Below are 23979 nucleotides of genomic sequence, written 5' to 3' on the forward strand. Positions count from 1 at the left end.
CACTGGAAAAACCATAGCCTTGACGAGACAGACCTTTGTTGGCAAAGTAATGTCTCTCCTTTTTAATATGCTGTCTAGGTTGGTCATAACTTTTCTTCCAAGGAGCAAGCATCTTTTAATTTCATGGCTGCAGTCACCATATGCAGTGATTTTGGAACCCAAAAAAAATAGTCAGCTACTGTTTCCCCATCTATTTCCCGTGAAGTGATGGGACCAGATGCCATGGTCTTAGTTTTCTGAATGTTGAGCTTTAAGCCAACTTTTTCACTCTCCTCTTTCGCTTTCATCAAGAGGCTCTTTAGTTCTTCTTCACTTTCTGCCATAAGGGTGGTGTCATCTGCATATCTGAGGTTACTGGTATTTCTCCCGGCAATCTTGATTCCAGCTTGTGCTTCATCCAGCCCAGGTTTCTCATGATGTACTCTGCATATAAGTTAAATAAGCAGGGTGACAATATACAGCCTTGACATACTCCTTTTCCTATTTGGAACCAGTCTGTTGTGCCATGTCCAGTTCTAATTGTTGCTTCCTGACCTGCGTACAGATTTCTCAAGAAGCAGGTCAGGTGGTCTGGTATTCCCATCTCTTTCAGAATTTTCCACAGTGTATTGTGATCCACACAGTCAAAGGCTTTGGCATAGTCAATAAAGCAAAAATAGATGTTTTTCTGGAACTCTTGAGTTTTTAATGATACAGTAGATGTTGGCAATTTGATCTCTGGTTCCTCTGCCTTTTCTAAAATCAGCTTGAACATCTGGAAGTTCTCGGTTCACGTATTGCTGAAGCCTGACTTAGAGAATTTTGAGCAATAGACTTGAGCAAATTACCCTTTCTGAGACCCAGATTTTCAGATTTCTTGTTCTTAAAATGTATCTAATAATGCCACTCTGTATCGTTTGATTAGGAAATGAAATAATGGAGGTTAAAAAGCATTGAGAAGAATAACTTAGTAGATATTGACTCAATAAATATTAATTCCTTCTTTTTTTCAGAAGATTGAGTCCATTCAACAGATATTACCGAGCATCTATATCCCTGGGTGCTATTCAATAGTGGAAGTTGGGGGGTATTTCCTGATGGCAAAATGACTTCTGGCAGCCGATGGACTGGCCCAGGGATTAGTCCTTTATAGGGTTTTATTGGCCTCTTTCCTGGGCAAAGTCTGATCTTGCTGTTCCTGCCTTCATTGTCCTCTGTATCTGTCTAGCGTCTTTCTGATGACTCCTGTTTCCTGAGTTAATTTTACAACATGTTAAAGTGTACTTATCTGTGGCCTGGCTAGAAAGAGGGCAGAAGTATCGAGGGGAAGGTAAGGGACCTGGGCTTTTCAATAGCTTTGATTGGAAATAGATAGGTGGGACTGAATCTTATTTAATCTCTGATTGTTCAGCCCTAAAGGGGAAGGGTCATCATTTTGTCTCCCAGGTGAGAGCTTGGGGAATGTCTTATCTGGATTTCCACTTAGACATAGTTCACTCTTTAGAAGAGCTTCTCAGAAGAGGTGTCTAAGGATGGTGCTGGCTGCCTTTGGAGATACCATTGTAATATATACCACCATACAAGGTGCTCAAGATTAGAAGGAATATTCGAAGATACTGTTGAAAAGAGGTTCTCAAATTTTGAGTGGGCATCAGAATTGCCTGGCAGGCTTGTTAAAACACAGATTGCCATGTTTCTAATTAAGTAGGTCTAGGGTAGGGCCAAAGAATTTGCATGTCTAACAGGCTCCTGGGTGATGCTGTAAATATAGGGGTAATTATAGGGGATATTCAAGCATCAGGTAGAACTTCTCTTTAAATTTGGGGCCACCACTGAAATGCTGGGTCAGGAAGATCCCTGGGAGAAGGGAATGGCTACCCACCCCAGTATTCTTGCCTGAAGAATTCCATGGACAGAGGAGCCTGGTGGGCTACAGTCTATGGGGTTGCAAAGAGTCAAGACATGATTCAGTGACTAACACTTTCACTTTCTGAAATGTGATGTTCTTATAAGTTCTTGAGGGTTATATTACTGAAATCTTGGCTTTTCTCCTGAAACCTTTTATTCCTCTAGCCTTTTCCATCTCAGTAAATTGCTATTCACCCAGTTACTTGAGGCAGAAACCTTTGTATTGTCCTTAATTTCCCCCTCTTCCTCTGCTCCCTGACACCAGGGAGATGTTTGAGAACACCTGATCTTTAGGGACAATTGTTCTAACCCATCGGCATCGAAACTTTTGGAAGCCATTGTGGATAACAGTATTTAAACTAATGTGTGCATCTAGAAGTTATGAATTTACAGCCATTTCATACAGGATTTACTCCCTGTCCTTTTACACATAAAGATGTACTAGCCTCATAACTTTGTAAGCTATCATAAGACAGTGTTGACTCTTGAGCTGTATTGCATCGGTTATAACAGCAAAGAAAAGGGATTGATCATTTTAGTGGATAACTCACTCTTTGGAAAGATCTTCCCAACACAGTCGGCTTTCTTATTGCACTAAAAATGTTGCTTCCTCAACTTGCCTTGTTCTCTGCTTTCCTCATTCTTTTTATTTTTTTTTAATTAAAAAAATTTTTTGGAGTATAGCTAATGTACAATGTTGTGTTAGTTTTGGATATATAGCAAAGTGAATCAGTTATACATATACACATATTCATTCTTTTTACAGATTCTTTTCTCATATAGGTTATCACAGAATATTGAGTAGAGTTCCCTGTGTTATACAGTAGGTCCTTGCTGGTTATCTGTTTATATGTAGTAGTGTGTGAATGTTCATCCCAAGCTCCTGATTTATCTCTCCGCGCCACGTTTCTCCTTTGGTTACCAAAAGTTTGTTCTTGATATCTGTAAGTCTGTTTCTGTTTTGTAAACAAATTCATTTGTATCAATTTTTAAAATTATATTCCACATATGAGTTATATATGATATTTGTCTTTCTCTGTTCGACTTCTTCACTTAGTATGGTCATTTTTAGGTCCATACATGTTGCTGCAATCAATGCTTTCCACATTCCGTTTTGATTCACTGCCAGACTAAATCAGATCCCTGTCTGTTCTCTCGCTACATATCCCCACATTTCTTCTCCAAGTCAGAGAAAATTGCCTGTATATTGTCCTCTCTTCTGAGGCCAGAATTTCCTTGAGGTCAAGGGCAGTTGTGTTCCCCAGTGTTCACCCTCCTTTTGCTGTGACTAGAGTCTTAAACATATCAAAGCCTCAGTGCATTTTTATTAAATGAATCAATAATGGAAAGAATGAAGGTTAGGTTATCTAGACATGTGTGGCACAAAGGCACCCATGCATGGATGCCCTAGGGAGGAACTCTTCTTATTAAAATCCATTTTAAATTTCTGTCTACTCTTTGAAAGAAGAACAGCACAATCTACCAGGCTGAATGGAATGAAGTCCAGGAACTCGTGCCACTGGAGAGATGTTTCCTTTAGATTGTCAGGGAAGGAAGAATCTGGTTTCAGGAGCCCAGACAGAGGAGGTATTCTTTTGGGTTCCAGTGAAAAATGCTTCTAGAACATTTGGCTTTGCTTATTTGTCACCCTGGACCTCAGAATAATTTGGTGGCGAGTTCTCTGGTTCTGGGATGACCGCTGGGTTTGTCACGTAGACATTTGGGATCACCATGCTCACCTGGAAAACACAGGCAAACAGGAAGTGTACCAGTGATGAAGCAAGAAGGACTGGGCATACCTTTAGGTACCAAAGGAGCCCTCCTGCTCCTGGGCAGGAAGGGAGTAGGATGAGCCCTCTAATCTCCACCCTCTTTGGGACCTCTTCCCATCCTCCGAGGAGCCTCTGGGACTCACGGTGTTGGTTTGGTAGCAGGTCAGCTGGCAGCCAAAGTGGGCAGATGCACTTGCAATGCACACCTCCAGGAGGCAGAAGATGAGCAGCAAACCAGAAATGGCTGTTCCAGGGACCTGGAACCAGAATGGACCGGGAGGACCTGAGTGCAAGTCTGGGAGTCTGAGCTCTGACTCTGCAGTGGCTATCTCTATGGCTTTGATGAAGTCCTCTAACCTCATCTCAGCTTAGTGGGGAAAACACCTCACTGGGTTTTTGTGAAGGCCAAGTGTGTTTGTGAAAGAAATTTTATCTTAACACTTACTAGCAATGCTGTCCTAAAAGAGAGGATAGTCACTGTCTAGGGAAACCCCTTGACACCTTGCTTCAGATATCAGGGACCTGAGGGTATGGTCTGGAGTCAGACAGTGAAACAGTGGAACTGTCCTGTGTAGGAAGTGAACAGAAATTTGGGAGTATGGACAAGCCACAGAGAGAAGTAGCATGGGTGGAGGAGAAAGATGGGACTGAGCAAGGTGGTGGGAAGGTGGCAGCTTCAGAAAAAGGCATCTCATGAGAAGATGACATTTCACAAAACAGGAATAGCTAATCTTCAGGAATCAGTAGTTTCCTAGGCTCTGATGTAAACCTCTACCATCTCTCTGAACCTTTAGAGAAAGTCAGCTACTGAAGTCATTCTCTTGGCTTGTGACAGTGCCATTTTGTAGAGGGAAGTAATTGGGGCTGTCTTAGGCTTGGGAAAAAAGAGTGAGTGAAAGGCCTCCAAATTTGTACTAGTTCAGCAAAAATAGATCTCACCTAAGGACCTGGAGAAATCCAAGCCCCCTTCTTGCTATTCTCCAAGATTACCCAGGAGAATGGGGTCTCCCACTGTGCCTGAGGAGAGAGTTTGAGTAGAATCTGTTTTCATCTTAAAGAACAGGGCTGAAAGACCCCAATTGCCATATGGATTCCAATCACATGAAATACTAAATATGAAAGTAAAAGTGTACAGTACATGGTAGTAGGTACCAAATATATGTTATTGATTATAATTTTAAAATGACATAGGTGAGAGTCAGCTGCTCAGAGAATTCTCCCTTTTGGAGAGGCCCCATCTTTCCTCCTTTCCTTTGCCTCCCTCTCAATTTAGCAAGTATTTACTAAATATCTATTTGGTACAAGGGGCTCAGAGAAGAAACCCAAGAAGCACAGTTGAGTGAGGGAGACAGATACGGATGTGGATAATTACAATCCACATCAGACAGAGTAAGAGCTATAAATGAGTGAGGGAAAGAGAGGTGGAATTCACCCTACGTGAGTTAGAGAGGGTGGGGGTAGAAGAGGGTGGTCCAAACAAATGGAAAGGTGGGATGATGAGGTCTTAGTCAAAGAATCACAGAGCTTCAGGAAGGAAGAGTGTTTTCAAATGACTGGCCCTTTCTAAACTTGTTTGTAACACAATTCTTTTACAAAGAAAACCCTTCATGGAAAAGGGGTCCTTCAAGCAGCTCAGATGGATTTACCAGGTGGTTCAGTGGTAAAGAATCTGCCAATGCCTGCCAATGAAGGAGACACAAGAGACGTGTTTGACCCCTGGGTTGGGAAGATTCCCCAGGTGTAGGAAATGGCAACCCACTCCGGTATTCTTGCCTGGGAAATCTCATGGAGATAGGAGCCTGGTGGGCTACAGTTCATGGAGTCACAAAGAGCTGGACATGACTGAGCTACTGAGCGCACACACACACAGAGTTTAGACATGCCTCATTTGATGGGCATTAATTCATGCTTGTTGAGCTCCTGGAGCACCCCATCCCTTGGGTCATCATTTACAAAGATCAGATGAAGTCCAGCTCTTCTTGTTCAGATGCCAGGCCTGAGGTCTGAGAGTGGGGTGGGCAGCTGGGGTAGGAGGAGTTCTCTTTCTGAGATCTGATATGGGCAGAACCAAGATTAGAAGCCAAGTTTTCTGACTTAAAGTTTCTGCAGCCTCCACTCCAGGGTGTTGGCAGTGCTGCATGGTTTAGTCTTTTCTGACCCTCTTTCCCTCCCACCCACCCCTCCTCCCTCAGCTTTTCAACCTGCACCTGCCTCCTCATTTCTTACAATGAGCACCCCATGCCTCCTATTTCCTAGCAGGAAAAGATGCAAACCTTCTCCAGTGCCCAGCTTTCTGGGTGGGGGGTTGTGGGGAGGATGGGGATGGGGGTGGGGTGGGGTGGGGGAGATGGGAGGAGCTGGATGTCAGGGGGAGCAAGGTATTGGAAGGGAAGTGAGCGGCAAGGCACATAGAGTTGGAGCCAGGTCTCTGGGCAGCAATAAATACCTGGCCGAGGAATTTAGACTTTAATCCTAAAGCAACTGGGAGCCATGAAGTGTTTCCAGAAGGGGAGAAACTCAAGGTACTTTTGATAAAAGACATGGACATGGTCAATAGGTTCTCTGGGGCGAGGCTTTTCTCACAAATCTTGGAGACAAAAGTCTTGGGAAGGACTTCTGATCAAAACAAATAACAATTAATGTTTCTATTTACCGAGTATAGGTCATGCCAGGCACATTTATGTATTCATTTGACAAATGGGTATGAGCTGTCAATCATGTTTCAGACATGGGCCTGGGTATTTGAGACAGGACAGTGAATGAAACAGAAAAATGACCCTGCCCTTTTGAAGCTTATATTCTGGTGGGAGGAGACAGTTAGTAAGCATGAAATATAACAGACAAGTAAACTGCAGAGTTCGTCAGATGATGGTTAAGGCTACTGGTGTCAGGGAACATTTAACAGGAGGATTCCTGAATGCTGTTTTCTATTTCTCATAAATCCTCTGTTCCTTATCAGTTCCTATTCTGGGAATGAGTAGAGCTGCATGCAGCTCTACGGACTGATCTCATGAGAAATGGTATCTGCTTGGATTCCTTTCAGTAACTCCCTTCAGTGACTCTTCTCTGCATCAGTGACCTTGTATGTGTTAGACTATCCATACTGTGACTATTGATAAAATTTCATCCTGTGTAATAGCTGAGTAATCATCTACTAAAAATACATAAGCCTGCATTTCTGCTAATAAAATACCCTTGCTCCATCAGAGCTTGGGTCCCCGTGTCTTTCTTTCTCTCTCTCTCTCTCTCCCTCCCTCCAGCTCTCTTTCACTTTCTTTTTGTCGACTCCAGACCGTCAGGTTCCGGTCCATTAAAGGACCCCAACATACTGGGAAGTAAATTAGGGATGTGGGGGAGAAGGATCCTGGGATAGTGTAGGTAATGCTTTTAAGTGCAGTGGTTCTGTCATTCAGGTGGGTCTCTTTGAGAAGGTGGTTACTAAGAAACAGCCTGAAGGACAGAGTGGGCTGGCAGGATATCTGAGGGACCTTCCCAAGCCTGAAGATGGAAACATGCCTGGTTTGTGGAAACATCAAGGAAGTTAGTGTGGTTCAAGTGGGGCAGAGCCAGAGAGTGGGGTCAGGGGCCACGAGGCCAGCATCTTTAGGCTCCTGTAAGGATGTTGGCTTTTTTGGGGGGGTGTGTGAGTAAAGTGGGAGCAGTGGCAGGTTTTGAGCAGAGAAGGGATGTGATGTTACATCTCAGAAAGGCTCACTCTCACTCTAGTTGCTGTCCTTACAGCTGTAAGGAGACAAGGGAGGAGCAGGGAGAGTGGTTAGTGAAACAGGCTGGGACCTGGGACCCTCTGCAGCAATGCTGCAATGCTTGTACCTGGACGCACCTCTTCTTGAACAACAAAATACAAAGAAACTATATGGGACTAAAAATAACTGTGTGCGTGTTCAGTTGGGGCAAAATTATGGACAAAAGATACAAAGAAACCAAAAAACCCAACTGCCACTTCTGAAGAGCCTGGAGCAAAACCAGGGTGTTAGGAGCAAAAGCAGCACACTGCCCATGTCCAAGGCACACAACACCACCTGGGGGTGGGCAAAACACCAAAGCCACCCCTCTGGCCCAACCCCTGGACACACTCCTGTTGTTATTTAATCACTAACTCATGTCTGACTCTCTCGCGATTCCATGGACTATAGCCCACTAAGCTTCTCTGTTTGTGAGATTTTCCAGGCAAGAATACTGGAGTGGGTTGCATTTCCTTCTCTGGGGCATCCTCCCGAACAAGGGATGGAACCCACATCTCCTACACTGGCAGGTGGGTTCTTTACCACTGAGCCACCTGGGAAGTCCTACCCTCACCCTATGCAAGGAACAAGCTCACACCGTCCCCCCACCTCCCGGGTAGTGAGGAAGCAGGGGAACCTGTTGTTTGTCCTCACTCACTCTCTGCTGCAACAGGGGCCCCTATAAAACCTTGCTTGAGTTTCTTGTCTGACTTCTAGTCAATTTCAATTGATTGGGGAAGGCCAAGGGCCCTAGTTGGTATCATTAGGAAGCTAAGAGGTGATGGTGACTCTGACCAGAGAGGAACTGGAGGAACTGGTGAAAATGGTTGGATGCTGGATGCATTTTAAAGGTAGAGCCAACAGGATTCCCTGAGGAATTGGCAGGGATGCATGAGAAAAAGAGAGGGTCAATGATTACTCCAAGGTTTATCTTGAGTGACTGGAATGATGCAGTTGTCATCAACCAGGATAAGGAAATCCAAGGGAAGGTTTGGGAAGTAAAATCTGGAGATGATGGATATGTTCATTTCAAGATGTTTTGTGGATAGTTGATCACAAGAGACTGGAGTTTGAGAGAGAGATTTGGGTTGGTGCTCTTTACTCTGGAGAAGGTGTTTGTGGTTACCAGCAGATGAGATTGCCAAGGCAGTGCAAGCGGTGGGAAAAAAGAGGACCAAGGACAGCCTAGGAGACGGGGAAGAGCAGAACCAGCAAAGGAAAGGGAGGAGAGAGAGAGGAGGAAGACCAGCTGCAGGGAGCAGCCTGGACACCATGAGACGTCCATCACAGAGGAGTGCTGACTGGGGACATAGGAAGTTTTTGGAGAAGTGAAGCAGAAAGTCTGATTAGAGTGGGCTCAAGTGCAAATGTAAGAGGAGAGAGAGTGGGAGAGAGTGAGGGCAGACAAATCTTTTTAGGATTTTTCTGCAAAGAGGACCGAAGAAACAGGGTGGTATCTGGCCCAAGAGAAGGTTGGTTGGTTTTTTTTACAATGGAGGGAACAAAATCATGTTCATATGCTGATGGGAAAGCTCCAGTCAGAGGGGAGAATGGTTGATATAGAAGAAAGGCCATGGGCAGGGGGAGGAGATGAACCTTGCTGTACAGATGGAGAGGTTGAATTTACACGAGACTCATCTATAGCTGGTTTCTTGTATCCAGCAGCCACGAGCCCTGTGTGGCTGTTGAACACTTGAGATGTGGCTAGGCCGCAAGTGTAAAATACACCCTGGATTTCAAACACCTGAAATATGTATATTATCATATGTGAAACACACTGCTAGTCCAAGTTCACTGCAGGAGACAGGGTGCTCAGGGCTGGTGCACTGGGACGACCCAGAGGGATGGGATAGGGAGGGAGGTGGGAGGGGGGCTCAGGATGGGGAACACATGTACACCCATGGCTGAGTCATGTCTGTGTATGGCAAAACCACTACAATACTGTAAAGTGAGTAGCCTCCAATTAAAATAAATAAATTTTTTAAAAAACCAAAGACTTCATATCTCAAATATGAAATATCAGATAATTTTCTACTCGAATTACATGATGAAATGACATTTGAACCTATTGGGTTAAATAAAACATATTAATAAAATTAATTCCATTTATTCACCCCCTTCCAGGATGATGACTGGAAAATTCAGAATCATATACATGGCTCATGTTCTATTTCTATTGGATGGCACTGATGTAGAGCACAGGTTGGCAAATTATGGTTACATCCTGCCTGTTGCCTATTTTTGTCAATAAAGTTTTATCAGCACATAGTCAAGCTCATTTGTTTCTGTATTTTCTGTGGCTGTGCTCCCACTACAAGATAGGGGGGAGTAGTTGCAACAGAGACCAGATGGCCTGCAAAGACTTAGATATTTACTCTCTCACCCTTTACAGAAAATCTTTGCTGACTCCTTGTCCCTAGTGATGGGGAGGAAGGCAACAAAGTGAGAGGAGGCAGGTTGGCAGGTACATATGCATTAAATGTATAGTGACATAAATGAAATTATAAATTAAAAAATTTCCTAACAGTGTCATGTGGCAGATACTGTTTTACAAAAGTAGAAACTAAGAATGATCAGGGACTTTAAACTCTGTTGCCATTCTTACCGCACTTGGAGAAGTTTGGTTGTTGGGCCTTTTCTTCTTTTTTTTATTGGAATATAATTGCTTTACAATGTTGTGTTAGCTTCTGCTGTACCACAAAGTGAATCAGCTATAAACATACACATATCCCCTCCTTCTTGGGCATCCCTCCCCCCACACCTCACCCATCTAGCTCATCACAGAACACTGAACTGAGCTCTCTGCTATAGCACAGGTTCCCACTAGCTAACTATTTTATAGTAGTGTATTGCTACCGGGAAGTCCAGTGTATTTATAGCAAACTGGTCTCTTAATTCATCACACCCTTCTTTTCCTGCCCAGTGCCCACACATCCGTTCTCTACATCTGTGTCTGTATGCCTGCCCTGGGAACTAGACTGATATGTACCATTTTTCTAGATTCCACACATATGTGTTAATATATGATATGCATTTTTCTCTTTCTGACTTACTTTATTCTGTATGACAGACTCTAGGTCCATCCATATCTCTACAAATGACTCAGTTTCATTCTTTTTATGGCTGAGTAACATTCTATTGTATAAATGTACCATGTCTTCTTTATTCATTCATCTCTCAGTGGACACTTAGTTTGTTTTCATGTCCTGGCTATTATAAACAGTACTACAATGAACATTGGGATACATGTGTCTTTTTAAACAGAGCTGAAGGAATCAGGCTCCTTGACTTCAGACTATACAAAGCTACAGTAATCAAGACAGTATGATACTGGCACATAAAACAGAAATAAACATCAATGGTATAGGACAGAAAGCCCAGAGATAAACCTACATACCTATGGTCACCTAATCTATCACAAAAGAAGCAAGAACACAAAATGGAGACAAGAGAGTCTCTTCAATAAGTGGTGCTCGGAAAACCGGATAGCTGCATGTAACAGAATGAGATTAGAACACTACCTAACACCATACACAAAAATAAACTCAAAATGGATTAAAGGCCTAAATGTAAGACTGGACACTATAAAGCTTTTAGAGGAAAGCATAGGAAAAACACTTTTTGATGTAAATTACAGCAAGATCTTTATTGACCCACCTCCTAGAGGAATGAAAATAAAAACAAAAATAAACAAATGGGACCTAATTAAACTTAAAAAGTTTGCATAGCAAAGGAAACTGTAAATAAGCCAAAAAGACAACCTTCAGAATGGGAGAAAATATTTGCAAGTGAAGCAATGGTCAAAGGATTAATTTCCGGAACATACAAACAGCTCATGCAACTCAATAAAAAAATGAACAACCCAATCAAAAAATGGGCAGAAGACCTAAATAGACATTTCTCCAAAGAAGACACACAGATGGTCAAGAGGCACTTGAAAAGATGTTCAACATCATTAATTATTAGAGAAATGCAAATCAAAACTACCATCAGGTATCACCTCCCACCATTCAGAATGACCATCATCAAAAAATCCACAAATAAATGCTAGAGAGGGTATGGAGAAAAGGGAATCCTTTCACACTGTTGGTAGGAATATAAATAGGTATGGAGGGTCCTTAAAAAAGTAAAAATAGAACAACCATAAGACCCAGCAATCCCACTATTGGGCATATACCCTGGGAAAACCATATTTCAAAAACACACATGTCAGGCCCTTTCCAACAATTTCTAAACCCAGTTAGGGCGGAACCCAGGGGAACACTGGTCAGGAGGGATACTCACCCGGCCCCAGGTGGAATAGTGAGGATTATAGTCAGGGTAGGCGTAGGGAGCCATGATAATTAAATCTACGATGAAGAGTGTGAGTCCAACCATGGAGAAGATTGCACTGACGATGTTGAAGCCCACGCTGCTATTCAGCTGAAAAAGATACAAAGGGTCAGAGTGGGAGAGGAAAACAATTGTAACTGAGATGAGCAGCGACTCAGCAAGTATTTCTTAACAGGATTTCCCAGAATCAGTTCTGCAGCAAACAAGGCAGTGTTTTGTGCAGAAAGGAGTGTGGCTGGGGTTTCCCTGGTGGCTCAGTGGTAAAAGAATTCACCTGCCAATGCAAGAGATATGGGTTCCATCCCTGGTCTGGGAAGATCCCACATGCCCCAGAGCAACGAAGCCCATGCACCGCAACTGCTGAAGCCTGTGAGCCTAGAGCCCAGTGCTCTGCAACAAGAGAAGCCGCTGCAGTGAGAAGCCCTCACACTGCAACTGGAGAGTAGCCCTCACTCACTGCAACTAGGGGAAAAGCCCTTGTAAGGTAACAAAGACCCGGGGAAACCAAAAGTAAATAAATATTAAAAAAAATTTTTTTAATTTAATTTTTTAAACAGAAAGTTTGGGGGCTAAATTAACTTTGAAACAAAGTTAAGTTAAACAAAGTTAAACAGGTCTTTGCTGCAGGACTTATAAGAGCCTTTAACAAGGATTATGGATCTTCAGTGGGGGTGGGGGGGGGCTAATAAATAGAAAGCTCTCCAAGTTTACCTACGCACCTTCACAGAGTATGTCATCGGACAAGCGTCCCCAAGAATAATCTTTGGGAAACACTCCATCCTTTTATCCCATAGGAGATGGGCAGGAGGATCAACCTCTGATGTCTTGGAATGTGACAGGCTCCAGTGGCCCATGATTCTGGGCCACATGCAGAAAGTTGTTGTTTAGTCGCCTCAGTCATGTCTGACTCTTTGTGACTCCATGGACTGTAGCCCCCCAGGCTCCTCTGTCCATGGGAATTCCCAGGCAAGAATACCGGAGTGAGTTGCCATTTCCTTCTCCAGGGGATCTTCCTGACCCAGGAATCGAACCCATGTCTTCTGCTTTGATAGGCAAATTCTTTACTGCTGAGCCACTTAGGGAAGCCCAGGTGTAAATAGACATGCCCATAATTTTGAGCTTTCCTTTGGAGATTTTAAAATAGATTTCCTCTGGTGTAGGGACCTGGCTATCTTGAAGCTTCTTAGGCTAGATAACCTGCTTGTGAGAGGAACCAGGGTACTTTCTGGGCATACTGCTAGGGGACCATGAAGCCTTGTCCATGCTGATTTACAGAGCTCCTTTGGCTGGATTCCTTAGAGGGGCAGGTGCCTGAGCCTCCTTGGCTGTCCTGAAGAAATGGGGGCCTGATCTGTGTGCTGCTCAGCTGTTGGGGAGCCCTGGGCCCCTGGGAACTCTGTGCCTCCTCCTGTAAGAGTGTCCTTGGGAAGCTATTCTTTCTCTCCACTCTCTGATGCCCTAACTAATGTGGCTATGTTGCCCTTCCCTCCCCTAAGTCCTGTAGACATTTTCCTTTTTGGAACTCTGGCAAGGTTCATGTGGCCCTGTGATTATCTGTGAGCAAGTGTCAGAAGAATTGATGCTTTTGAACTGTGGGGCTGAAGAAGACTCTTGAGAGTCCCTTGGACAGCAAGGAGATCAAACTTGTCAATCCTAAAGAAAATCAACACTTAATATTCATTGGAAGGACTGATACTGAAGCTGAAACTCCAGTACTTTGGCCAAAGAGCTGACTCATTGGAAAAGACGCTGATCTGGGAAAGATTGAGGGCAGGAGGAGAAGGGGGCAACAGAGGATGAGATGGTTGGATGGCATCATCAACTCAACGTACATGAGTCTGAGCAAACTCAGGGAGATGGTGAAGGACAGGGAAGCCTGGCATGCTGCAAACCATGGGGGTCACAAAGAGTCAGACATGACTGAGTGACTGAACAACAATGTGTCAGAGTCCCATGTCTGGTTGTGAGTAGGTGCGTGAATGAGGGAGGAATTAATCTTCTTTTCCCCCTGGTGTGTCTTTCCTATAGGCCCCCAGCTGGGAGAGACAGTCCCAGGATGTGACTTACCAGACAAGAAGATCGTGACTGCTTTTCTGCCAACACCGAGAGGGATCCTGAAATGATAAACTGGCACGGAGGAGAGGTGGTTTAGAAAGAGGCCAGGGGTTAGGGCCCCCGTCTTCAGGCTCCCATGATTCTATTTACACACATATTGTCTCACACACACTATGTTCCTCTGCTGAGACCCCAGCTCAACATGAGGGGAAAGAATGAATGAATGGATGAATGAGGGCCTGTCTTGCACCACATCACAGGACAGTGAATTGGGATCCAGCAGACTGGTTGTAAATTCTGGCTTGAATCTCATGTGATCGTGGGTAAATTATTCATTTCTGAAATATTTATTTCCTCATTTGAAAAAGAGGAAAATTACATGTCTTCCTAAGTGTCATTGTCACTGGAAAGTTTATGCCCCTTATCTGGCATTTAGCGTATCTTGCACATAGTAGATCCTATACAGAGTAAATGTTGTTTCTTTCTTTTTCTTTCTCAACATGCATATCTTGTTGGTTTCCCACCCACATCTCAGAATTCAGCTGGGCACAGGAGCTCAGGACGGGGAGGAGGAAAGGCTACCAGCTGTACTGCTTTGAGATGTTTTAACCCAACCTTAGTCCTTGCCTGTCTGCACACCTAGGTGAGTACCTTTTAGTGACTCAGAAAAGTGTCACATGTCTACAAAACTGAACAGCCAATATGAGAATTGCAAGGTAGATTGAGTGCATTTATCCCAGCACTGGTATTCTGTAGGCACAGCGGCTGGTGAGATTACCTACCATCATTTGCCCAAGATGGCAGCAACAGTGGTCTGAAAGGGCATCAGCCACTGTTGAGGAAAAGCTTTGCTGAGCACTACATGAAGCATTTCTTATAACTTTACCTTATTTAACTGCATCATGTCCCATCGGGCACTATTAATATTCCCATTTTATAGATGATAGACTGAGGTTTAGAGATTTATTTATTTACATCCTGCTTTTTATTTTTTGCCACACTGTGCAGCATGCAGGATCTTAGTTCCTCAACCGTGGATTGAACCCGCTGCACCCATGAAGTGGAAGTGAGGATTCTTAACCACTGGACCACCAGGGAAGTCCTGTGGCTTAGAGATTTAAAATAATGCATCCAAGACCACCCAGAAAGTAGCAGAGTTGAGAGTCAGATTCAAGGAGTTGACTCCGGATCCCATGGTATTAACCCCCACTCTCTACCTGCTCCCAGTCAGGGAGGATGCAAGTGCCTGGGAGTGTAAATGGTGATTTACAATGAAGACTGCCTCGAGTGGCTTATGTCTTCTAAGGGGAATTCCATATTTCCTAGAAGTGTAAAAACGAATTTCAATTGTACAGCCTTCTGTTTATAGAGAATTGATGAAGAAGATAAGGAACAAAAGGCTGGATTTCTGATGTTCCTGCTGGCCCTTTTGAGATGCCAAGGGAGACGGGCCTTTGTTTTAGAAGAGGGCATTAGTGAGCTTTAAGAAATAGAAAGACAGTCCTGGAGTCAAGAAGGCAGCTAAGAACAAAACTGCAGAAAAACCGAGGAGGGCTGAAGGTCACTGAGCATCCTGGCAGAAGAGGAGATGGCCAGTGAGGCATCTGAAATGTCAGGGCGGCCACTGGGCACTTAATACTCAGTGGAGGCTAACGCTCAATAGCAGGGTGTTCTTTGTCTGGCTTGTTAGTCCTTTCTGCTGCCCCGAACTCCATTAAAGTTAGTGGTACAGAACAGGTGCCCTGTGAGTGCTTGGGGGCAGGAAGAGGGGTTGGTCCCAAGTTAGGTCTGTGTAGAGCAGAGAGAAGACCAGAATCTCAGGAGAGGACAGATGGGAGCCAGAGAAAGAGAGAGGGAGCAGTGACCCAAAGAAAGACATTCCCTAGAGCATAAACCCTGCCATTTTGCAGATATTGTGTGGGAATGAGGGTGGGGGCTAACTCTAGGCTGTTCTATTTTATTTATTTATTTATTGTGAAATTTATTATAGTAGTCCTTAAATTTTTGAGGCCTGTTCCCTTTAATTTCATTTATTTATTCATTTTATATTTGACTGTACTGGGTCTTCATTGCTGTGCTAGCCTTTCTCTAGTTGCGAAGAGTGGGGATTACTCTCTAGTTGGGGTGCACAGGCTTCTCATTGCAGTAGCTTCTCTTGTTGCAGAGCACGGGCTCTAGGGCTCGTAAGCTTTAGAAGCTGTGGTTCCCCGGCTCTAGAGCACAGGCTCAATAACTGTGGTGCATGGGCTCAGCAGCTCCGAGGCTTGTAGGATCTTAGACCTGGCTTATTTCCTGCATTGACAGGCGGATTTTTTATCCCTGAGTCACCAGGGAAGCCCCAGGCTATTTTATTTAAATCTCACGGGATAAGGTGACTTTGGCTGACATCTAGGTTACTCTGGAATTTTGTTGTTTGTCAGAAAAGTTGCATTTGAGTCATAGACAGGTATGTGAGTTGAGGGACAGACTGTATTAACAGCAGGGAGGAAAAGGAGACTGGTGGGTGGAGGGGGAAGAAGGAGTGTGTATGTACGCACGTGTGTGCGTGAGTGTGTGCATGTGTGTGTGTGTGTGTGTATGTGTTTGTGTAGGAGGAGGATACTAGGGAGAATGCAAAACAATCTTAAAGACAATGCCTTGGAGAAGAGAAAGGACTTGTACTCCTTCTCAGTTCAGTTCAGTCGCTCATTTGTGTCCGACTCTTTGCGACCCCATGGACTGCAGCACGCCAGGCTTCCCTGTCCATCATCAACTCCCGGAGTTTACCCAAACTCGTGTCCATTGAGTCGGTGATGCCATCCAACCATCTCATCCTCTGTCGTCCCCTTCTCCTCCTGCCTTCAATTTTTCCCAGCATCAGAGTCTTTTCAAATGAGTTAGTTTTTCGCATCAGGTAGCCAAAGGATTGGGGTTTCAGCTTCAGCATCCAATGAGTATTCAGGACTGATTTCCTTTAGGATGGACTGGTTGGATTTCCTTGCAGTCCAAGGGACTCTCAAGAGTCTTCTCCAACACCACAGTTCAAAAGCATCAATTTGTCAGCGCTCAGCTTTCTTTATAGTCCAACTTACATCCATACATGATGACTGGAAAAACCAAAGCTTTGACTAGATGGACCTTTGTTGGGAAAGTAATGTCTCTGCTTTTTAATATGCTGTCTAGGTTGGTCATAACTTTTCTTCCAAGGAGCAAGCGTCGTTTAATTTCATGGCTGCAGTCACCATCTGCAGTGATTTTGGAGCCCAAGAAAATAAAGTCTGTCACTGTTTCCACTCTTTTCCCATCTATTTGCCATGAAGTGTTGGGACCAGATGCCATGATCTTTGTTTTTTGAATGTTGAGTTTTAAGCCAGGTTTTTCACTCTCCTCTTTCATTTTCATCAAGAGGCTCTTTAGTTCTTCTTCGCTTTCTTCCATCAGGGTGGTGTCATCTGCATACCTGAGGTTATTGATATTTCTTCTGGCAATCTTGATTCCAGCTTGTGCTTCATCCAGCCCAGCGTTTCTCATGATGTACTCTGCATATAAGTTAAATAACCTTCTAGGGAGTCACAAATCATTCTGAGAATCTGATGAAAGCTATGGACTTTGACAGAAAACACACCCTAAGTATTTTACCAGAATGGGAACTCAGAAGCCCTTCCGTGGACTCTAAACTGAGTCCGCATTTTTTTAGTGGCTTACTGACCCTTGAGCACGGGTGGAAATGCTTTTCTCCTGGGGTTCAGGCTGTGGGTCTACATTGAACACTTGAGGGCTGTTCCCAATGTATTTTTTTAAACATGGATGCTTTTGTGGGAATTAGAAAACAGTAGTTCCTCTGGGTTGATAAACTAGAAAAATGTTCCCTGTCCTCTGGGGTGGGTGGATTAGGAAAGTGGCCTTTCTGAGTGAATGCTGTCTTGCATTGTCTTGTAACCCTTGGTGTTATGAATGAATTATGACCCCTCAGAATATATCTTCTGAAGCCCTAACCTATAGTACCTCTGAATATGACTCTCTTTGGAGACAGGGGCTTTAAATAGATGATTAAGGGGGACTTTCATGGTGGTCCAGTGGTTAGGAATCTGCCTTGCAACGCAAGGGATGTGGGTTCGATATGTGGTCAGGGAACTAAGATCCCACCTGCCACAGGGCAACTAAGCCCATGCACACAACTACTGAGCCTGGGTACTGCAACTAAGTTGCAGCACAGCCAAATAAACAAATAAATAATTGAAAAAATCAACCAAACAACAACCATAAAATTTGACTTAAAAAAGAGCTGACTAAAGTTAAAGGGGATCATCAGTGTTGGACTTGGACCTAAACCAATATAACTTAGGTTCTTATGAAACGAGGAGATTAGTGAGAGTGTTAATGGCCTTGGTATGGAGGCCAGAGGTCCCCAAGAAGCAGGAGGAAATAAAAGTACAAGTGGCAGACATTTCTTTTCTTTTCACTTCTAATCCTGTGTTGTCATGGTGACACCTGCTTCTGTCTGAGCTTAACTTTCCTCAAACCTTGAGCTAACCAATGTGTTTTTCTCATGGAAATCTCTTCCTTAAGCTATGTTAATGAACTATGTATTTGCTTGGAAATCTGCCTTTCTTCGAGATTCATGTCAATTGTTTTATGGCCGGGGATGACTCACCTTGTACTATCTCAACATACATGTTGTGGGTGAGGGGCCTGGGGCAACTCTCTCAGTTTTGAGGTATTCCCTTTCACTAATTAGTAGCTTGCTAATAGGTATATAATTCCTTGCTAAAAACTAACAAGGGGGTAACTCTTTCTGTCCCCTTCTGATGTCTATGTCAGAAGCTTTCTCTATCTCTTTTATACTTTAATAAAACTTTATTACACAAAAAGCTCTGAGCAATCAAGCCTTGTCACTCGCCCCAGATCAAATTCCTCTTCTTCGGAGGTCAAAAATTCCAGCGTTGTTCACAGCTCAGCTTGTAGCAGCAGCCTTTCATTAAGGTATACACACACACACATTTTCATTAGGGTATACACACACACACATTTTCATTAGGGTATATACACACACACACACCCACACATTTTCATTAGGGTATATACACACACACACACCCACACATTTTCATTAGGGTATACACACACACACACATTTTCATTAGGGTATACACACACACACACACACACACACATTTTCATTAGGGTATACACACATGCACACACACATTTTCATTAGGGTATACACACATGCACACACACATTTTCATTAGGGTATACACACACACACCCCCACACACAACCATGCAAAGACTCAGGGGAAGAGACAGTTGTTTCTAGCCAAGGTGAGAGGCCTAAGAAGAAACCAAACCTACTGGCACTTTGATCTCAGATCTCTGCCCTCTAGAACTGTGAGATACCACATTTCTGTGTTGTAGGTCACCCAATCAGTGGTACTCGTCAGGGCAGCCCAAGCAAAGTAGTTCGCTTGGTGAACAAGACCTGAGCTGGGTTTCCATCCAGCCTGCCCCTTTGGCTGGGAAACTGCAGGGCACAAGTTGACAAGGTGGCCCAGAGTGTGCTGGCACTTTCTGAGAACTTGGTTGCGAGGTGACTCGTATTACTCACCCAGATGCCTCCCCAGAAGGGAAAGCCTCCGTAGAACGAGACAGCAGTGTAGCTCCCTATGAGGACAGTCGCCATGACGGAACCGAGGCCAAGGTGAACCAGGCCAATCAGGATCTGGATGGCCTGTCAGGAGAGCCACAAATGGAAGCCTTTGTTTCTGAGTCTGGATTCTGCCCCCTTTTTATTTTAATAAATCGTTTGTTTCCCTGGTCCAAAACATAATATGGAAAAATATAAAATTGAAATAAAAACTGCCCACCATTCCCCCTCACTCACAGAAAACAATGGTTTACATTTTGCTGGATAAAGTTCCATTATTCTTTTCAGATACATACATGGGTAATTCACAATGTCTCTATAGATTGAACATTTCATCACGAACATGTCCCCGTGAAATTAAATATCCTTCAAACTTATGTTTTTTTGAGGGCTGCCCAGATTCTGTCGTGTGGATATTCCATGGAATCATCGGAGCAGAGAGGTTGTATGGGTTAGACTGTTTATTTTTTTCATATTATAAATCACACTGTGATGAACATCTTTGTAGATAAATCTTCATGCTCATCACTTATGTCTTTAGGATATTGTTACGGATTGAATTGTGTCTGCCTCTCCTACATCAAATTCGTGTGCTGACATTCTGATCCCCAGCACCTCAGATTATAGCTTTGTTTGGAAATACTGTCGCTGCAGATAAAACTAGGTCATGTAAGGTGTGCTGGAGTAGGCTGAACCCCTAATCCTATATGTGCGTGTGTGCTTAGTCGTGTCTGACTCTTTGTGACCCCATAGACTGTAGCCCGCCAGGCTCCTCTGTCCATGGGATTTTCCAGGCAAGAATACTGGAGTAAGTTTACATTTACTTCTCCAGGGGATCTTCCCGATCCATGGGTCAAAATTGCATCTCCTGCATTTTCTGCATTGGCAGGCAGATTCTTTACAACAGCACCACCTAGGAAACCCTTAATCTTATATGACTGCTGTCCTTTTTAAATTTTTTGGCCATGCCATGTGACATGCAGGATCTTAGTTCCTTGGCTATTAAACCCATACCCCTTGCAGTGGAAGTGCTGAGCACCAACCGCTGGACCACCAGGGAAGTCCCTGACTGCTGTCCTTTGAAAGAGAATGCCATGTGGAGAGACATTCATGAACACAGGAAAACGCCATGGCTGTCAGGGCTGTCAGGATTGAAGTTATTGCCACAAATCAAGGAAGTACTACTAGGAGAGAGGCCTGGAACAGACCCTTCCCTAGTGGTTCCTCCTCTGAAGGACCTATCCTTCAGAGAAAGCATGGCCCTGAGGACAGTTTGATTGTGTTTGGCCTCCAGAACTGTGAGAATAAAATTCTGTTGCTTGAAGCCACCCAGTTTATGGCACTTTGCGATGGCAGCCCTTGGAAACTCATGTAGGGTATGTTCTCACAAATACCGTACATACTAATTGTATATAGATGACAAACATGGCAGCAGATATGAATATATTATTTCCTTAAATTTGCACAATAACAAATTATATGCAATGTCTGTCTCTGTTTTTTTTCCATTAATGTCACATCTTGGGGTTATGTTCACATTGTTGCACTAAAAGCTTACTTGTTCTTTTTTAAAGCTTCACTACATTTCACTCTTTGGAGTTACAATACATGGCTTTAACCAGGATTATGTTGATGGATATTTTGGTTGTTTCCATTCTTTTGTGATCACCAGCTGTGTGGCCATGGGTAAGCTCATACATGTCACATTTCTTGCATGTGCAGGTATACCTTGAGGACTAAGTCTCAGAAATGGAATGACTGGGTATTTTGTAAATGTGGCAGATACAAATTGGCCTACAGATTATATTTATTGACGTCCCATGGACAGTGAATGGGGGTGGGGCTAGGATTTGAGCTCCAGACAGTCTGGATCAGAATCCAGACACTGCAATGAAATGGGCCTCTCCTTGAACTACCCAGGACAACCTCTTAGGGGGAAAGTTGTTGGGCTCCCTTAGTTTGTTAGTTCTCTAATGTGCTTTTTTCCTTCTTGGGCAGATATTCCATTCAAGCTCTTTTAGATTTCACCTCATGGTCTGCTGAACCCACTTTCTTCCAGAAGCCACATGGATCAACACAGGTGTCAGCTTACTGCTTTTTTCCCCCATTGCTTTTCTTCCTCTTTCCTAAAATGCCTGAGTCAAAAAATACAAGGTCCTGAACAGAGGCCCTAGTGATGCTGCCCAGCTGAGCTTTCTCATAGATCTGAGTTTGGCGAGGCCAGGTCAGCTCCAACCCCACCTACTGGATTTGGAGTGTCCGTATTTCCAAAACTGCCCCCTCCTCCAGCTTCAGCCATGCGATCCCCCCACCCCTCCCTGCAGAGTGAAGTTTCACTTACCCCTAAGGTTTTGCCTTCTTTTAGGGTTCTCTCCGTGGGTTGCTGACTCACAGATGGCCACAGACCAGCTGGGTTCCCGTGAATTACATGGACTTGGGACTGGCAGTTTGGATATAGGGGCACCTGAGACATGCCCCCAGGGAACACCGTATACCCATTTGGGGGTGTCACCACAAACACAGAGTTGGCCGTGGGACCTGCTGAAGTCGTTGGATTCATGCTGCTGAAAAACAAGTGCAATAAAATAAATAACAAGGACCTACTGTATAGCACAGGGAACTATACTCAATGTCTTGTAATAGCCTATAATGAAAAAGAATCTGAAAAAGAACATATATATATGAAAAAGAATATATATATATACATATATATATATAAACACACACACAGGTTACTTGTGAATTCTGGTCTGGTTTAAAATTTTCTTTTCTTTTTCTACTCTTTTTTGGAGCAGACCTCCAAAAGCTGGTACCATAAACCCTGCCACATGCTCCACCCCACCCCCAGGTTCATTCAAATCTCATTTGGCAGCAAACCTTATCACCGCCCCTCAGTTATCCACAGAAACTATTAGATCAAGGGTACTCACTTTGCTCTGCCAGCGGCGAAGTCTCTCTCACTTCTGTCTGTCTATTCCCAGTTCTTTGCTGTAGGTGGCTTCTTTTTCCTTAGAGAGTGGACACACTGGGTTGGGTTTGGGGATGTGTTTAAAAAGATCCAAAGTCCACTCTGCTTTCCTCCCAGATACAGACTTGGTTAACCAGTTACGCAGAGCTCAGCTTCCCCACCCATATTTACTTCCTGATTTGGTCAAGAAGCCACCTAATTGCAATTCAGCTGGGAAAGTATTTACCGGAGAAGGAAGAGTTGTGCGTGGTGCCCTGGGAGGCACAGGAAGGAGCTGGGTGTACAGTGGTCACTTCTCGACTGTAACGCAAGACAGAGCGATGTAAATAACCCAGTACAGAAAGGAGAGACTCTCGCCGGAGAATGAAGGAGAAACTGATTCACTAGATTTGAAGAGATTAAGAAAGACATCAAACAACAAGTGGAATTTGAAATCAATGAACTGCATGAGAAAAAGGGAGCCAGAGCCTATAAAATAGGAATTGCAATGAACTTAAGTCATAAACTCTACATCAGAGTCTGTAGAAAAGCAGAAAATGCCCAAGAGTGGGCAGGCATATTGGTGCATCCATGATGAACATCATGTGAATTACACAGGCAAAGTGTACAAAAACTGTTGTACTTTGCGGATTGTGATGGAATAGTCCATGACACCCTCACCTTTGTATTCCTACTGACAGGTAATAGGCACTAAGAAAATGCTTGCTGAGTGAACAGATGAAACTGATAAGATGGCTAGAATTTGGTAAAATGGTCAATGTAAGAACATTATCACAGGCAGAGGAAATGGAGGAGGGCAAAGGCATGAAGAGAGAAGTGTAGGACATATTTTGGGTATGGCAAGGTTTATATATTTAAAGTTATGATTTTTCCAGTAATCACGTATGGATGTGAGAATTGGACCATAAAAAAGCCTGAGCACCAAAGAATAGGTGTTTTTGAATTGTGGTGCTGGCGAAGACTCTTGAGAGTCCCTTGGACTGCAAGGAAATCAAACCAGTAAATCCTAATGGAAATCAACCCTGAGTATTCATTGGAAGGGCTGATGTGCTGTGCTGTGCTTAGTCAGTCAGTCATGTCCACTCTTTGTGACCCCATGGACTGTAGCCCCCCAGGCTCCTCCATGGGGATTCCAGGCAGGAATACTGAAGTGGGATGCCATGCCCTCCTCCAGGGGGTATTCCCAACCCAGGGATCAAACCCAGGTCTCTGGCGTTGCAGGCAGATTTGTTACCAGCTGAGCTACCTGAGAAGCCCCTAAGAAGGACTGATGCTGAAGCTGAAGCTCCAATACTTTGGCCACCTCATGCGAAGAGTTGACTCACTGGAAAAGACCCTGATGCTGGGAAATACTGAGGGCAAAAGGAGAAGGGGGCAGCAGAGGATGAGATGGTTAGATAGCATCACTGACTCAGTGGACATGAATTTTAGCAAACTCTGGGAGAGAGTGAAGGACAGGGAAGTCTGGCGTGCTACAGTCCAGGGGACTGGAAGACTTGGACACGACTCGGTGACTGAACAAGAACAAAAATAGAGGCTAAGGCAATCAATTAAACCATGCAGAAGGAATCAATGTGCAAACAAAGCCTGCACCTGG

General features: G+C 43.9%; 1 protein-coding gene across 2 annotated transcripts; it reads right to left on the bottom strand.

Annotated features, from left to right (window-relative positions):
• Nucleotides 1–3192: 3192 nt before the first annotated feature.
• On the bottom strand, nucleotides 3193–22502 carry MS4A8 (membrane spanning 4-domains A8). Of its 2 annotated transcripts, none has more exons than XM_043872900.1 (7): nucleotides 22345–22502; nucleotides 21756–21978; nucleotides 19376–19498; nucleotides 13802–13861; nucleotides 11687–11824; nucleotides 3803–3916; nucleotides 3193–3626 (listed from the first exon to the last, which is right to left on the bottom strand). In XM_043872900.1, the coding sequence occupies exons 2-7, from the start codon at nucleotides 21972–21974 to the stop codon at nucleotides 3525–3527; spliced, it is 756 nt and encodes a 251-aa protein (XP_043728835.1). In that variant the 5' UTR covers nucleotides 21975–21978; nucleotides 22345–22502; the 3' UTR covers nucleotides 3193–3524. The 2 variants fall into 2 exon arrangements, with proteins under 2 accessions (XP_043728835.1, XP_043728843.1); XM_043872908.1 differs by having other exon boundaries at nucleotides 21756–21975; nucleotides 22345–22500.
• Nucleotides 22503–23979: the final 1477 nt, after the last annotated feature.

The sequence above is a fragment of the Cervus elaphus genome, chromosome 2, assembly GCF_910594005.1.
Source record: "Cervus elaphus chromosome 2, mCerEla1.1, whole genome shotgun sequence".
Taxonomy (NCBI): Eukaryota; Metazoa; Chordata; class Mammalia; order Artiodactyla; family Cervidae; genus Cervus; species Cervus elaphus.